Raw genomic sequence first — 14,854 nt, forward strand, 5'->3', positions numbered from 1 at the left:
GCAATCCCCTGCTTTCTGAATCACTGCAAGAAAGCCAAGTTCTCTGTGGTGGCTCAGCAGATCAAGGGCACTTACTCATAAGTGAACAGGCATGATCCCTGCACTGTGGCTGCATTGTGTTGGGATAGTGCTGTCCACAGGTTGGGGTGGGGAATGCTTCAAACCAAGCCAAGCAGTTCCTGTGCTTGAAATGCCTTCCTTGAGAGCATAGAGCCGCTCCAGAGGACAGGCATAAACTGCTCTGGTTGTTTTCTGTGTGTCTCCAAGGCCAGATAAATGTCTGTATTTACAAAGGACCACGAAACAAACTCTGTGAGAGGAACTCTGCTGTTGGATGAGCTCCCTGTGCCAAGTGCACGGAGCCTGCAAAGGTCTGTGATGGAGGTCCAGCACAGGGGAGCTGCTGGGAAGAGCTGTCAGCATTTCATGTCTCTTAACCACTTTTAAGTTCTGTAGTAAACACGGGGACTGCTGTAAAACCAGAGATGTGGTGGGGTGCCAAACCTGTGCTCCCCTTGGAGGTCTTGGGCAGGAACAAAGTTTCAGACTGTGCTGCTTGGGTCTGGGAGGCAGGACTGCAGCTCAGGGCACACCTGAGTGAGGCCACCATCCCCTGGTGTGGCACTCTGGCCTCACTCTTTACAAATTTCAAATTTCAGGTTACCAATTTTTTTTTTTCTTTACAAATTTCAAATTTCAAATTACAAATTTCTTTGTAATTCCGACTCGCATTTGAATTTTTCCAATTCTGTAATTCAGAATTTTGTAATTCTGAAATTTGCAATTCAAATTACAAATTTCTTTGTAATTCTGACTCGTATTTCTTTGTAATTCTGACTCTCTAGCTGAAACCTTGGAAACTGCCTTTCAGGAGGTTTCAGCCAAATTTCTGTGTTTAAATGTAAACCAAGGAAAACCAATTGTATTGCCCATGGTAAAAAATCTTTTGGAATTTCTTCTGCGAAGCCCTAGCACCTCTATGGCTCATGGAGGAAAAAGTGGAAATTTGGAAGGGCAACGTCTGCATAGTGAATGCTCTTTTATCACCTTGAGGAACATCTGGTCATGCTGTAAGCCTCTGAAAAATCACTCTAATTTAATGGAATCTCCTTTATCAGGAAAAGCCTTCAGCTCCTGTGCATGAGTGGACCTTCTGTGCACATCCCACCACCCTCCAGGAGTGCAGACCCTGCCATCTGAGCAGGCTCGTGCTCAGAGATGATGAAGGCAAAGTAATTTATGTTTCATTCCTTTAAACAATATCCAGATAAAAAGTCAATCACTCATACACTTTTGTCTTCTACTTAATTTCCTTTCATTCATTTTCCTAAGAGTATTCCCAATGGACTAGGTATTTAGACACTGTTGATATTTTTCATTTTTGATCATGGAAAATCTATAGGTTTTCTTTAGCCCTTTTACAACAAATTTTGTACATATAAATTTGTAATAAACACGATTGCATAGAAAAATAAGATTTTTTTATCTTTTCCCAAATTCTCATTTGTATTGGATTTTGCTAAAATATTAAACAAAAAATAATTTCCCACTATCTAAATGTAGGGGCTGTATTAACAAAAACAAACAAACAAACAAACAAACAAAAACAACAATAAAAAAAGTGGTTAGGATTTTCCCCACAGCTCCTGCTCAGCCAGGCACTGGGATAGGGTGGTGTGAAGCAAAGGGAGGAGGAACTGCCCCACTCTGTTCTGGCTGCTCTTCCTGCTGGGATGGAAGTGGGCAGGGAGCAGAATGAAACTGGTGGGGATGCTGTACATCCTTCCTAGAGGCCATTCAGTGAAACATGAAGTATTGAAGTTTGAGCATTATTTGAAAATACCAGGATAAGTCCTGATTCTTAGGTCCTGACCCCTGCAGGGGTCTTTGAGACTGGTTAGACCTTTAGGGTTTAAGTGTCTGAGAAACTGAAATATCTGGGAGATTTTACCCCCCCTACCACAAGAAAGGCAAAGCTGCTCTAGTTTGTCTCAGAAATGGGGATCTTCAGGATTTATTTTCCTGCAAAGCTGAGAGCTCAAAAAAAGTATTGCATTCAGCTTGGTGGAGTCTGCAGCATCGACTTTCAAACCAGAGTCTGTGAAGCACAGGCTCCACACACAGATTTTGTAAGGCCTGTGCAAATATCTTCCAGAAAAACAGGACTTTTGCTTAAACTCTCCATAATTGCAGATTTTACCTCTAGGAAACCAGGAAAAAAATTACAACTCCTTAGTGGACAGATAAAGGGAGGAGCAGACACACTTCAAAATCAGTTTTCCTCTTATGGGAGGCCACTTCTGTGGAGCCAAGGTTAAGCACTGGGGTTTTTGGTTTGGTTTTTGCTCTTTGGGCCCCTGTCTGCCAAGGCTCATCCTTTCTGATGAAGATAAACTGCCTCTGCCCACCAGAGATTTCAGTTTTAGTTCCAGCTGGGATATGCTGGTAATCCTGAGATACAAAATTGTCTTCTGAATATATTGCAGTTAACTTCAGTTGTATAAATCCAAGCATTAGCTGGATACTATAAATAGGCAGGATGTGCAAGGAGGCCAAGTCGAAAATGTGCAGAAACCCTGCCTTTTTTCCTTAGTGCTATGCTTCATCATGTATAATATTTTTCATCTGAAAAGGAAACAGCATGCACGTGCTCTGTGGCTGCTGTAATTAACTGGACATAATGAAGCGTTGAATTTCACACTTCAGAGCAGCAGATTGGGAAGGATGGGTAATTTTTTTCTCAAGTTTTCCTGCTTTTAGTATTTTCTTGGAGGTAGTTCTTCTGCAAGATTGGGTAGGGAGCAGAAGTACATCTGGTTTATATTACATGATGGCTGTACTTTGGCAATGGAAAAAGATGGCACTTAAAAAAAAGGAAAGAAGAAGAAAAAAGAAAAGTTTGGCAACTACAGGACAGAGCAACAATTACAAGAACTATCTTAAAATTCCCAGGATTTGTAATTTATTTTTCCATGCTTGCATTTTTCTGATGATGCTGGTGTTGAAGGAGTGGGACAGAGGAAATTCAGTTGGACTTTGAAAAGTTTAGATATCTCTGTGAAACAATTCCCTTTACTCAGGTTGCCCCCACAGCAGCTGCTGTGATTTGAACAGGAAAGTGATAAAAGCAAGAGTAAGTGATAGACCATGACTTTTTTTCTTGTGTTTCCTTCAGCCAGTGGACATGAAGTCCTAAGGGGGTCTCTCTCTTAGGTGGTCTCATCCATGGAGACGAGGCAGAAGCAGGATTTATGCAGATGGTTTTGGAGACAGAGCCGTGAGGCATCTTTGTGGTGGGACAGGGGAAAATTTATTCCAGAAATGCGAGAGCACCTGGTCAGTTTGCAGTCTCTCTTCCCGCTGTATATTCACCCATAAAATTGTTTTTCCCCCCCCCTCACACAGAAGCACGAAGAGCTGAGTGCTGTGGCCATCTGGCTCTTGGGGCAGAGGTGTTGGGAGCCCAGGACATGAGCCTCCCTTCCCAGAGCAGAGGGAGCCAAGCATCCTCTGGGGCTGCTCCTCACTCCCTCCCGTCTGGAGAGCCAAATTTGGGGTTCTGAGCCTGGGCAGCTTGGGAATCTGCTTCCCTGCTCTGGGACTTTTTTCCACCCCCAGGTTGTTCAGCAACTGAGCTGACTTGAAATAGAGCACTGGTACAAAAACACATTCTGAGTGATCTTTAAGTGAAAGCTAATGTGAAAATGTGGGAGTTTAGACCAATGTAAACACATTACATTTAAAACAACTTTCAGATGTAGCAAATAAAAGAATTGTTCCTGCTCTTGAAATTCCCCAAAAAAACGCATTTTTCCTTCTGAGTCATGATTTAATTAGATTATATTTTATTAGACATTCTTTACAAATTTTAAAATACTGCTATTATACATGCACAAAGGAAAATCAGTTTGAACAATTGTATGTAGGCATTCATTGAAATCAACCACAAAACAGGAACATTTTATGTCAGTTATCGATGTACTCAATATGTATATCTAAAGTGCATTATGTTACAAAAAATATAGAAAGTCAGCAGCACCAAGATACGTTCACAAAATAAATACACCAGTCAACAAAATAAATTATGGTAAATGGGACAATAATAATTGTCTTAGCCTTAGCCAAAAAAAAAAAAAAGGAAAATTCACAATAACCAAATGTGCAGTTTCAGAGAGCAATGGGGGGAAAAGGTTTTATTCTGAGCATTTACAATATTTACAGGTAATAAATATTTTAATACTTCCCATATGTTCACTATTACAGAATACTGCAATGTGTCTTCCAAATATCTCTTGCTGAAAACATCAGCGCCTCCTGCAAAGAAAAGAAAGGACAGGAAAAACAGAAAAATTAATTAATTTTCACTTTTTCACTTCAAATGTGTGGACATAGAATCAATAGCAAGAGTGCCACAGACTGTAACAGGTGTGCCTTGCTAGTAGCCTTCTGCCTCACAGGGCCTGTTTGACCATATCACAGTTTTAGGCATTTATTCAAGACCTCTATTATGTTTTTCTCAATGCAACCCCTCTAGAAGTGTGATGACCCACAGTTTGTCACACACTGATGCCATTGTACCCTCAGAGGAATGGAAAAGGGATTTTTTTTTTTTTTCTATTTAGAGCATCATGCAAGAAGATTCCTGAGTGCTACAGGCAGAAGAATTTTATCACCCTATGATGAAAATGTCGAGTGCTGAAAAAAAAAAATTCAGTAGTCCTTGTTAATGCTGTGGGGATGCTGTGGTAACTGCTGGGGTGTGATGCCATGTTCTGATTAAAACAGTGCCATGGAGCTTATTTGGTCTCTTTTTCCCACTGATAGACCACCCCTTAGGCAGGGGCCTGTGGTATGTGTGAGCAAAGGCTGCTCAGGGCTCGGAGCGAACACACCCTTGATATCATCTCTTCCTGTGCCTGAGTGAAAATAATCCTGAATAATAACCCTCTAATCCTGAAACTTTCTCTCTGGGAGCCAGACAGCTTGGTTGGTCCTGAAAGAAAGCAACCATCCCACCCTGTTACCCTGCAGCTCCTGCTGCATTCAGCAATCAGCTGCACCCAGCCCTGAGAGCTGGGAGTTTTCCAGGGGATGGTGTGAGCTCTCTCCCCATGAGAACAAAGCAGAGCTTTCAGTGGATCCCTTGTACTCCAACATGAAGTTGCTCAGAGGTGCTGCAGGAAATGCTGAAGGGTTGAGCTTTTTTTTTCCCTTCTGTCCCTGTGAACAGCACATGTGTTTTTTAGGGGTTCCCTGGGAAACACCAAAGGGTGGAATGTGGAGATACAGGATGGAGTGGAATTCCCTCTGCTGCAGGACTGATCACCAGAGCTGGTGGTAATATCCCATGTGGCAAAAGTGTGGGAGTGTGAGACACAACAAAACTCAGTTCCTGGAGAGTTTAAAAGGTTTTCTTAACATGCACATTAAAAGGCAAGCTACATCTATCATTCGGGAGTTTACTCATTCAAAAGGTTTTCTTGGAAATTAAGTAAGAGCATCTTAATTTAATTTAAATGGAAATACATCTGGAATGTTCATGAGAAATAACTTTTAAAGTGCCTGGAATGGAAATGCAAACATGAAGCTCCTTGATAATTAGCTAAAAAAAATTTTAGGGTCCATTTCAGGATATATTCCAAGAGGTGTAACAATGGCACATAATTCATACAGCATGGCTGTGTATGTGTGTGTGTGTCCCACTACTCAAGCCTATTTCTAAGAGGGTGACATTTTCAATTTAGCCTGGATTTTAGGCTTGGTTTTAAAGTTTAAGCTAAGCCACATCTTTACAGTGGGCTCTGTACTAATGACAATTTGCAAGCTGCATTCTGTGATTTGAACCTAGGTTTAGCAAGATTGGCTTCTTCCATGAGATACCCCTTGTAGTAAGTCAAAAGATCTACAGTTTATATTATTGTTGTCCATTTTTTTTAGACCTAAAACCAAAACTTTGTTTTCAAGACTGATCAGAGAGAATTGGCATGAAGACTTAATCCAGGGTGTTCAGCAGAAAAGAAGCACAGAGACACAGTGAAAATCATGCTTAAAGTTTATATCTTTTGCCAGCCTACTGAGATAACTAAAAACTCAGGTACTAGAAGTTTGTTAGGGCTGAACCAACATCTTCTCTGTACTTGTGAAGGAGGAATTCCCTTTTCCTTTCTTAACCGATTCTCCTTGTTTAATCATCTCCAATTAATTATCTAAAATGCAGGTTATTTTTAGGAATCTGTGAGAAATGCTGCATTTGGATGTTGGGCTCCACAGTAAAGCTGAGAGCCTTCAGCCACCCAGACACACTTCAAACAGAAAGGCTGAACTGAGAAAATCAGCAGGGTTGTACCTGTAGCTCTTTTATACATCCCATTAGATGGACACCAAAGACAGCACAGCAAGAAAAAGAACTGTTGAAATTCCCTAGGATGTTTTTTTCTACTTTCTAGATTTCTTTGTGCTTAAGACAGGTGTTGTTTACTGACCAACACAGTCCATGATACCTGTTGAAACCTCAGGCACCTCCTGAGCAGAATCTGAAGTCTGCCTTTCCTAAGGTGCTGAGACAAGCCAGTGTCCCTTAATTCCCTCCTATCTGCTACAGCCATGCCAACTGGTCTGTGGTCTGGGACACCCTGGTCTATGGTCAGGGATACCCTGGTTTATGGTCTGGGATATCCTGGTCTATGGTCTGGGATATCCTGGTCTATGGTCTGGGATACCCTGGCTGATGGTCTGGGATACCCTGGCCCATGGTCTGAGTGCCCAGCCCCAGATTTTGGCAGCTCCTGTAGATGCCAGCACGAGCTGAGGTGATGGAGCACATTGCAAACTGTGGCCTGTAAAGCTAAACCCAGGCTGGATTTTTAGTAAATCCCACAGCTGGTGTCTCTTTCCAAGGGATTTACTGCAAGCAGGTGGCACTGCTCAGATGTCTCTGTTCTGCCAAGGTGAAGGGGAGGAGGAGATAAAAGGGTGGGGTTTTGCTGGTGAAATGCAAACATTTGAGGGGAACTGAAGAGTGGAATCCTTGGCTTTGTGTGCAAGTGTGCAGATTTCCACTCAAGCTGAGATGACTGCAAGGGGATGACTCACTTGGGACATCTAGGCTGATGTCTCCAGACCACTGCCCTAAAACCCCTTTGCTGTCCTGCATGAGGGAAGCATGTCCCTCTCCAAGAGCAATGCCAAACACTTTTAAGCAGCAATGTAATTGCTTCATAAGCTGGCAAAAGGATGGAGCTGAATTAGAAAATCTTAATGGCAGGGAAAATTTTATGGTGAAAGGCTGGTCTGCGTTGTTTGCAGATATTACTGAGAGAGAATTTTTCCATGTTCTCCCCTAAGGTTAAACTGTGAAATGAAAAACTGTAAAGCAAGGGTAGGAAAGTTGCCAAAAAGGGGAGGTGTTGAGAGGAAGGAGAGAAAAGTTCGCCATTTTATAGATGCAAAGCCTTAAATAAAAGTCAAAGCTTTCAATCTGCTGAGGCCCAAGTGTGGGACCAAGATACGATGTGAGGTACGCTACGGTTAAAGCAGGAAGGGAAAATTTAGTGACTGTGATGTGCTTCCTTTTTACAGAACTACCTTCACTTGCTACTCAGCTTCAGGAAGCAGATTTTGGCAACAAGTTGTTTACCTGAATTGTGTCTCATAGGAGAGAAAGGCTCTGTCCCCAGGGCAAGGTGGAAGAGGCACTTACCTGCAGAGACTGTGCTTGAAAAGCCACTGCCAAGTCACAAGCACAAAAATCTGCTTTTACTCCCAGTTTGAGCGAGGCCTTGGCCTCAGCCTCTCACACCAAGGGATAACAACTTCAGTTATACACATGGCATGCTCCCCAAAAGAATACAGCAGAATTACCTTAAAGTTTGATTGTGTGTAGTAACAGAGATGTCCAAGAGTGGGCTCTCGGTCACGACGTCTCCGTACGAGCCAGAATTTAGCCAAGCTGAGCGGGTTCGCCTCTTTTTCTTCTCTTGCTCCTTACGTTTTCCAGGCTTTGCTTTCTTTTTCTTCCCTGATGCCTTCAGGGGCTGCTCCTTGTAGGTCTGTGATTTGTTTGTCTCCTGAGTGAGGTATCTGCCCTCATCCTCACTGCCAAACCGGACAGGGTAGTTCTTGGTGTTGGTGGCAGGTTTAGGGTTCGGCGACACCTCCGACGTTGCACGGATCTCTGCGGTGTTGACCCCTTCGATTAAATTTTGAAGGAATATTCTTCTTCTTAAGTCTTGGATTGACTTGCCCTTGTCATGCAATAGCTGGTGCTCTGATACAGCCCGTTTGCTAAAGGAAGAAAAGAGAGGAGACGGAAAAAATGTTTAGGATTTGGTTATTGCCCAGTGTTTGGCAGAGCTCCTCACTTCTCTGGCTGTGGTGGCCACAGTGACCATGTACCAGGCTTGGAGACATCCAGTGAAGCCAGACTGCTGGAGTAAGTCCTGCTTCATCCTCAGAGTAGCTGCTCTCAGCAGAGAAGAGAAAGACCTAAGCGGGTAATAATTCTCAGCTGACTGATCACACACCACTGGAGCTGGATTAGTCACTGCTCTGTTCTAGGAAAGCATCATGACTCTTAATATATCACACTGGAGGCAGTAAAAGCAGGAAGGCAGTTCCTATCTCTCCTACTCAGAGATAGGAAAACTAAAGGGTCAGATAATGCAGCAAGAGAGGGAAAACCCAGCACTTGTGCTGGAGCCGGAAGCAGTGTTTATACAGCATCATTCTAGTGATTTTCTTCTGCTCAGTCATGGACTTCAAAAACATAAACAAGCACATAAAAGTGCATTTTACTCCTACATTTAAATAAGTGCAAATGCAGGAGCATAAGGGAAAAATGTTTTAATTTGGGTGCCTAAAGCACAGGCACTTCCGTCCATAATGAGCCATGCAAGGAGGCAACCTGAGCATCAGCAGACAAGAGCCTCAGCCACTCCCGTGGATTTACTGCTTGTCACTTGTGCCTAATTATGGTTTCTAAGATGCCCTCCTAGTGTTGCTTGAAGACTGAGCTTTTGGGGCCAAATTTCTTGTCTGCTGTGCTGTTTGAATTTTATGCTAACCCTCTTCACTGGATCTTCTTCAAAAGCATCCTCGTTTGCTAGAGTGGTTTGTCCAGAGTTCATCCTGACCTTTTGCTACACTGAGCTCTGTCTTGTTTTCAAGGAACTGGGAGCTTGAGTAGCTATCTGTCTTTTAGAGATGTTGTACTGGCAAGGAATGTATTAAACATCTGAGGAAAGAAGATACAAATGACACCTGGATAATAAATAACCAGAGAAAACGTGAGAAAATACGTGCCTTTTTCTTGAACTGGAATAGATGCACAGCTGTGCTGTGAACAACAGAGCACAAGCTGGGATTTTAGCTACATTCCCATGAATACAATAATACAGTTTATCCTTCCAATTGCTCTACTCCAGCATGCAGAGCTTGGCTATGGAATCTCTCCTCTTGCATCAGGATGTGGCATGTGACTGGATTCTCTCTGGCCAAAGAAATTCCATTCACTGCTTTGCTTGTCCTACAATCATTTGGTCAGTTAGCTGGGTAAAAAGTGGTTTCTGCATGCAGGAGAAGACACATCACTGGGAGTGAATATTCCTTCCTTCCATCCCTCCTGCTACGTTACCAGATTTGAAAATGCAAAATATTTGGGAGTGTTCTGCAGGTTCTCTTTCTCAGTCCCCTTAGCCAAAGTCTTCAGGTTTATGACTTGATGAACAGTAGATCTATTGGAAGTTGGAAATTTCAAGCAGCTCTGTTTTAAGAGCATCCCCTTCAATTTCTGTCTTGTAGGGCTGCACTTTTTGAGTATTGGGTTCAAGTGATGGATTGAAGTGACACTACATCTCTATTGCTCAGTGCAAAATTCAAAGAGCAGCTTTCCCCCATTCCACAATGAGACTGCAAGATGACTGTCAAAATCTTGCTCAAAATCATCTCTGCATATACAGAGGTTTGTGAGTACACATGTCATCAAATATTGTCTGTGTTTTAAGTGTCCCAAATGCAGTTTTGGATGACTTCAGCCTTTAGGACAAATATTTTTTAACCCTCTTCTAAATGTCCCTAAGCAAAAATGCAATGTGATAATGCATTCAGCTGATCCCATGTTGTGTCTTTCTCTTCAGTGCAGCTGTGACCATTAGCACAAGCTTGTGATCTCCCTCAGAAGAAGTTTTTTGAACAAGAGCCATCTCCAACACCCTTCTCATTAGGGTCAGCCTGACTGGCAAGTAGGCCAATAAAACCAGCACCCTGGGCTCCTCTGTGTGCCTGCCTCTGTGCTGCCTGTCAGGCTGTCCAGTGTGACTCAGGTTACATTCTGAGCTTCAGCAGTCTGTTTTCTCAGCAAATTTGCATGGGAAATGCAGTTCTGCTTTCATCCTTCTAGTTCATAGAAAGTGTATGAAACCTCCATGCTTTAGGGAGTGTGAACCAGTGTCTCATGTGATGAGCAAAGCTTTCCTACTGCCTCTTGTGAACTACCAAGTATAATTCCTTCTATCACAGACAACCCAAAGCTGCCTTAATCCTCTAATGTGTATTTGGTCAACTTCCCCACTGTGACAAAATCTTGACTCTCCAAAGCCTGTTATTAAAGTCCTCTTGATTGAAAGCCTATTCCATTTTACAGAGCTGAAAGCTAAACATTTGGTTCCAGTACACACAAGGCAGTCAGAGAGCATTACAAGATCTACATCTTGAGTGAGTATGCATTTCCAAAATAATGCAGGGATTGACGTGTGAGGGACTGGTGTGCCAAAGAGGGAAGGTTTCTCTTTAAATGTCTGTATGATATTTAGCATCAAGTCTGGCCCCAAATAACATTCTGCTATTCCAGATGATTGTATAACATTATGTAGTGTTACATTTCACATGACTTCTATTACTCAGCCAGACTTAAGGATTACATTTTGCCTACCGGCTTCCTTTGTATACTCTAGACCAAAAAACTTCCTTGAAACAAAGATGTGGTAGATACATATCTCTGTGACCTCCTGCCTCTTTCTGCCTCAGTTATTCAAACAACTCCTATGTTTGCAAGTCATGGAGAAAGGCTTGCCCAAGAGGACTGATGTAAGAAGTGCTTCATAATGGAGATATCAACAATATCTCACCCACACACTCAGAGCAGGAAGGCAATGGAGGCTGCAATGATTGCATTCACATATTGGCCACAATATGGAAAAAATCATTAGGCTGTTAGGGTTAAGATGACCCACTAGAGGTCCCTTCCATCCTTCTATAAAACACACCTCTCCTCCAAGGAAAAGGATCCTGTACCCAAACCAAGAGCAGTAAATGCTAGGCTTACATGTGGCAGACACTTTTGAGAGAGGGATGTTGATGGTTTGTACTTGACCAGAGCATCCAAACTAATTACTGGATCCAAGTACACTGTGTACACATGAGGCTGAGTGTCTCATCATGGGGAGAGCAGCAGAAATCCATGACTTGTGACTATCCTGACTTCACATACTACCGGATAAGCTGCTCTTTTCAGGCACATTCCTCCTTTTTTTTTTTTTTTTCTTGAGATATCTAGCGTTTCTAAAAGGCAACATTCTTCAAGCTACCACTTTCTATCTCAGAGAGCTGCTCTTATTTAGCTGTTATTATCCTTGACTATTCATGTTGGGTCTGATCCTAAATTCAGCAAAATAACTGAGGAGGATTCAGTCAGCTCTCTGTATTTTGCAAGACTGTGAGTGCCCTTGCCACTGACTCCAAAGGGAGGGAAATCTGCTCAACCTATCTCAGGCTTCAGAAAAATATTTTGAACAGATCTAGGGACACGATGCTGCGATGTCTGGACGTGATGATAAAAATATGTAATTTCATTTTGAGGCATTACTGGTTTCTCAGAAGTTCTTTAGCAGCTAAAGCACTCCTATAACAAATAACATGTCTGGAAATCTTTTCTTGGGACAATTTGCTGTTGCTTGCCATGAGATATTTGCTTCAGCAAAGTCTGTAGAACCAGGCCTATGTAATTTTGATTATTTTTGCATGTCTATAATAATGTGCTTCAGTATTTTCATCCATTACTGGCTTAAGTTTTTGACTGAGAAAAAAAAATCTCAAAGCCTAAATGAGTTATTAACCATTAACTCTAGGAATGGTTTGTGGTGATATTAAAAGAGGACAGATGTTTGAGTGTGGTGTCTGTGTTTGTGCTGTGCCCACAAACAAAACTACACGAATGCCACTAACTGACAGCTGACTGGTTTCTTGTGTGTGTTTTACATGCCAGAGCAAAGAGGGGGCTGAGAAATGCCCTTTCACTGGTTAGCTTACACTTTTCTTACCCCCTGTCAGGACAGAATGGGGAAGTTGGGAAGACCTCTAATCCTGACTTTTAAAAACAAGTGTTAGAACTACACTAACTTCAAAAAGAGAAAGAGTATTTCTCTGCAAATCTTATTTTTTTTTTTTACAACCAATTTTGGCTTAGATCCAGTTCAGAGTTTCCTAGCCAAGAAAATAACAGCATCTAACTGCACTTCAACTATTTTCTTTTTTTTAATTTATTTTTGAAACTGAAGTTTGATTTCTCTATATAATCTGGTCCCAAAAGAAACAAATAGCCCAAGAACCGCCTTCAGGAGTACAAAGCAGTTAAAAGTTAATGGACTGAGAATAATGCACTGTAACATTATCAGCAATAACATGTTCTACACAATTTGCTGTAGGAGATTTGTAATAGCTCTCCGCCTGGTGCCAAACTTTAGGTGTGTCTGAAGTCACTTCACCTGGGGTAATTTTTTCTTTTTTTTTCTTTTGGGTGTTTTGGGTTTTGAAAAATTATTATTATTATTATTATTATTATTATTATTATTATTATTATTATTATTATTATTATTATTATTATTATTAATGTGTGTTCCTTAACTGGCAGAGGAAATGTTATTTGGAGATCTTGTCTTTATGTATGTAATAAAACATTTACAAGGAAACCCATCTGAAATTGTTTGCTGTGTCATGTTTCCCTGTAAGTTGTGATCGGATTTTCCAGCCCTCTTTTCTCCAGCTTGGCTTCCTTTGGAACTGGATAACAATACAGCCCTCCCCAGTGTGACTGAGGTGTTTCTTCCTTAGAAAATCTGATGCAAGTCCAGAGAAAGCCAGCGAGTTGGATGTGTGAGACAGCTGCTCCTGCATCAGCACAGAGCCTTCTCATGCACTTTGTGTACGGGTATTGCTATAAACCAGGCTGATTATTTTGGAAGAAGCAAAAAGGTCATTTCCTGAACAGACTGTCTTAAGTTACACTATCATTTATCAAAAAATATGCCTCTGCCTATAAGTAAGATACTGGACTCCCTTTGGATCTTTTTTCCCCCCTAATGTGGCAGAAGTCCAAAGAAATTGTTCAGTACTTCAGTGTCACGATGGCCCTCACTTCTGCGTGTTTCCCCTACCCCTATCAATATTGGCTCCGCGCCGGAGCCGAGGAAGTGTCCGTAAGTCCGTAAGTGTAACACACAGCATTTGCACAAACCGGGATGCTCCCTGCCAGGGGCCCGGGCAGCTGCACAACAATCACCCAGGTGTGTGGGAAGAGAAGCCCCTGAGCTTTCACACCGCCTCCCCCGGAGCTTTGTAAGGTCAGACAGCTGCAAAGAGCCCCTGTCCTGTCCCAATGCCTCCTCCTGGCTCTCAGGTGAGCACCTGGGGCAGGTAACCCGGGCCGGCCCCGCGCAGAGCCGGCAGCGCTGCGGAGCCTCCCGGGCTGCCTCCTTCCATCCCTCCATCCCTCCTGCCCTCCATCCCCACGGCCCCGCCGCCGCAGCCAGGGCGGATAAAGGCAAAGAAGAAAAGAAAAAGAGAAACTCACAGTCTGCGGCTGATCCCCTCTACTGATCTCCCGTAGGAGGGCACGGAATAACTCAGCAGGAACACTGCGAAACTCCACTGCTGGAAGAGTTTAGCGAACATTGTATCCTCGGGGGCTTAAAAACCTGCAAGGAAAGAGAGGTCAGTCCCCAGGGACAGATGCGCCAGCGCTGTCCTCAAGGAGTCCCCGCTTCGGCTCTACCAGCTCAGAGGCTCTGAAGGAAAAACAAACTTTCTGAGCTCTCGGCTCACTCCTTCCAAACTTCGCTCTGTCTCTCTCCCTTCCTTGCTGTCTGCCTCTCCCTCCCTCCCTCTTTCCCTCCCTCCCTCCGTCTCTCTGTCTCTCGCTGCCCGCAGGCAAGATCTCTCTCGGTACTAGTTCAAAAAGCATCTAGCTCTCATCTGAGCGGGGTTAGAGCGGGGTTCAGCGAGCTCCCTGAGCCCTGCTTAGTTCTAGTCCGCTAAGCCACTCTCTCAGGGCTTTATGTTACAGCAGAAGCCCTCTTTGCAGATAAGGAAAGATTCCCAAAAGTCAGCTCAGCTGCTCGCTTCCCTGTAAACACGCGCGGACACACACACACACACACACACACACACACGCACACACACAGGCTGAGGCAGAGGGGGAACGCATCCCCACATCTGTCCTTCAGTAATACCTCTGCAAAGAAAAAAAAAACCAAAAAAACAAAAGGGTCAGGTTCCCGTCTCCAGCTGCCAGAAAGTTGTGATCCCCAACAGTGACAAGGAGAGAGAGAAGCAAAGGTCTGGAGAGCCCGAGCGGTCTGGGAGGAGCGGCAGCCCCGGGAGGCTCAGGGGCAGGGAAGCACGCTTGGCTCGGCAGGTTGGACCGGGCTGCAGCCCGCGATGTTCACACGCTCCGGAGCAGCCTCTGGGAGACCTGCGGCAGGACGGAGGGTTTTGCAAAGAGATGGCGCCCTAGGAACATGTGCGGAGAGAGCGAGAGCCCGGGCGGGATACCCACAGCCAAAACGGAGACCGGGAATCGGCG

At 43.5% G+C, this 14,854-nt stretch overlaps 1 protein-coding gene across 1 annotated transcript; it reads right to left on the bottom strand.

Annotated features, from left to right (window-relative positions):
- Window positions 1-4,190: 4,190 nt before the first annotated feature.
- On the bottom strand, window positions 4,191-13,944 carry PTHLH (parathyroid hormone like hormone). The gene is made up of 3 exons (XM_066550580.1): window positions 13,844-13,944; window positions 7,861-8,283; window positions 4,191-4,314 (listed from the first exon to the last, which is right to left on the bottom strand). The coding sequence occupies exons 1-3, from the start codon at window positions 13,942-13,944 to the stop codon at window positions 4,305-4,307; spliced, it is 534 nt and encodes a 177-aa protein (XP_066406677.1). The 3' UTR covers window positions 4,191-4,304.
- Window positions 13,945-14,854: the final 910 nt, after the last annotated feature.

Source organism: Molothrus aeneus, chromosome 5 (assembly GCF_037042795.1).
Source record: "Molothrus aeneus isolate 106 chromosome 5, BPBGC_Maene_1.0, whole genome shotgun sequence".
In the NCBI taxonomy this organism is placed as follows: Eukaryota; Metazoa; Chordata; class Aves; order Passeriformes; family Icteridae; genus Molothrus; species Molothrus aeneus.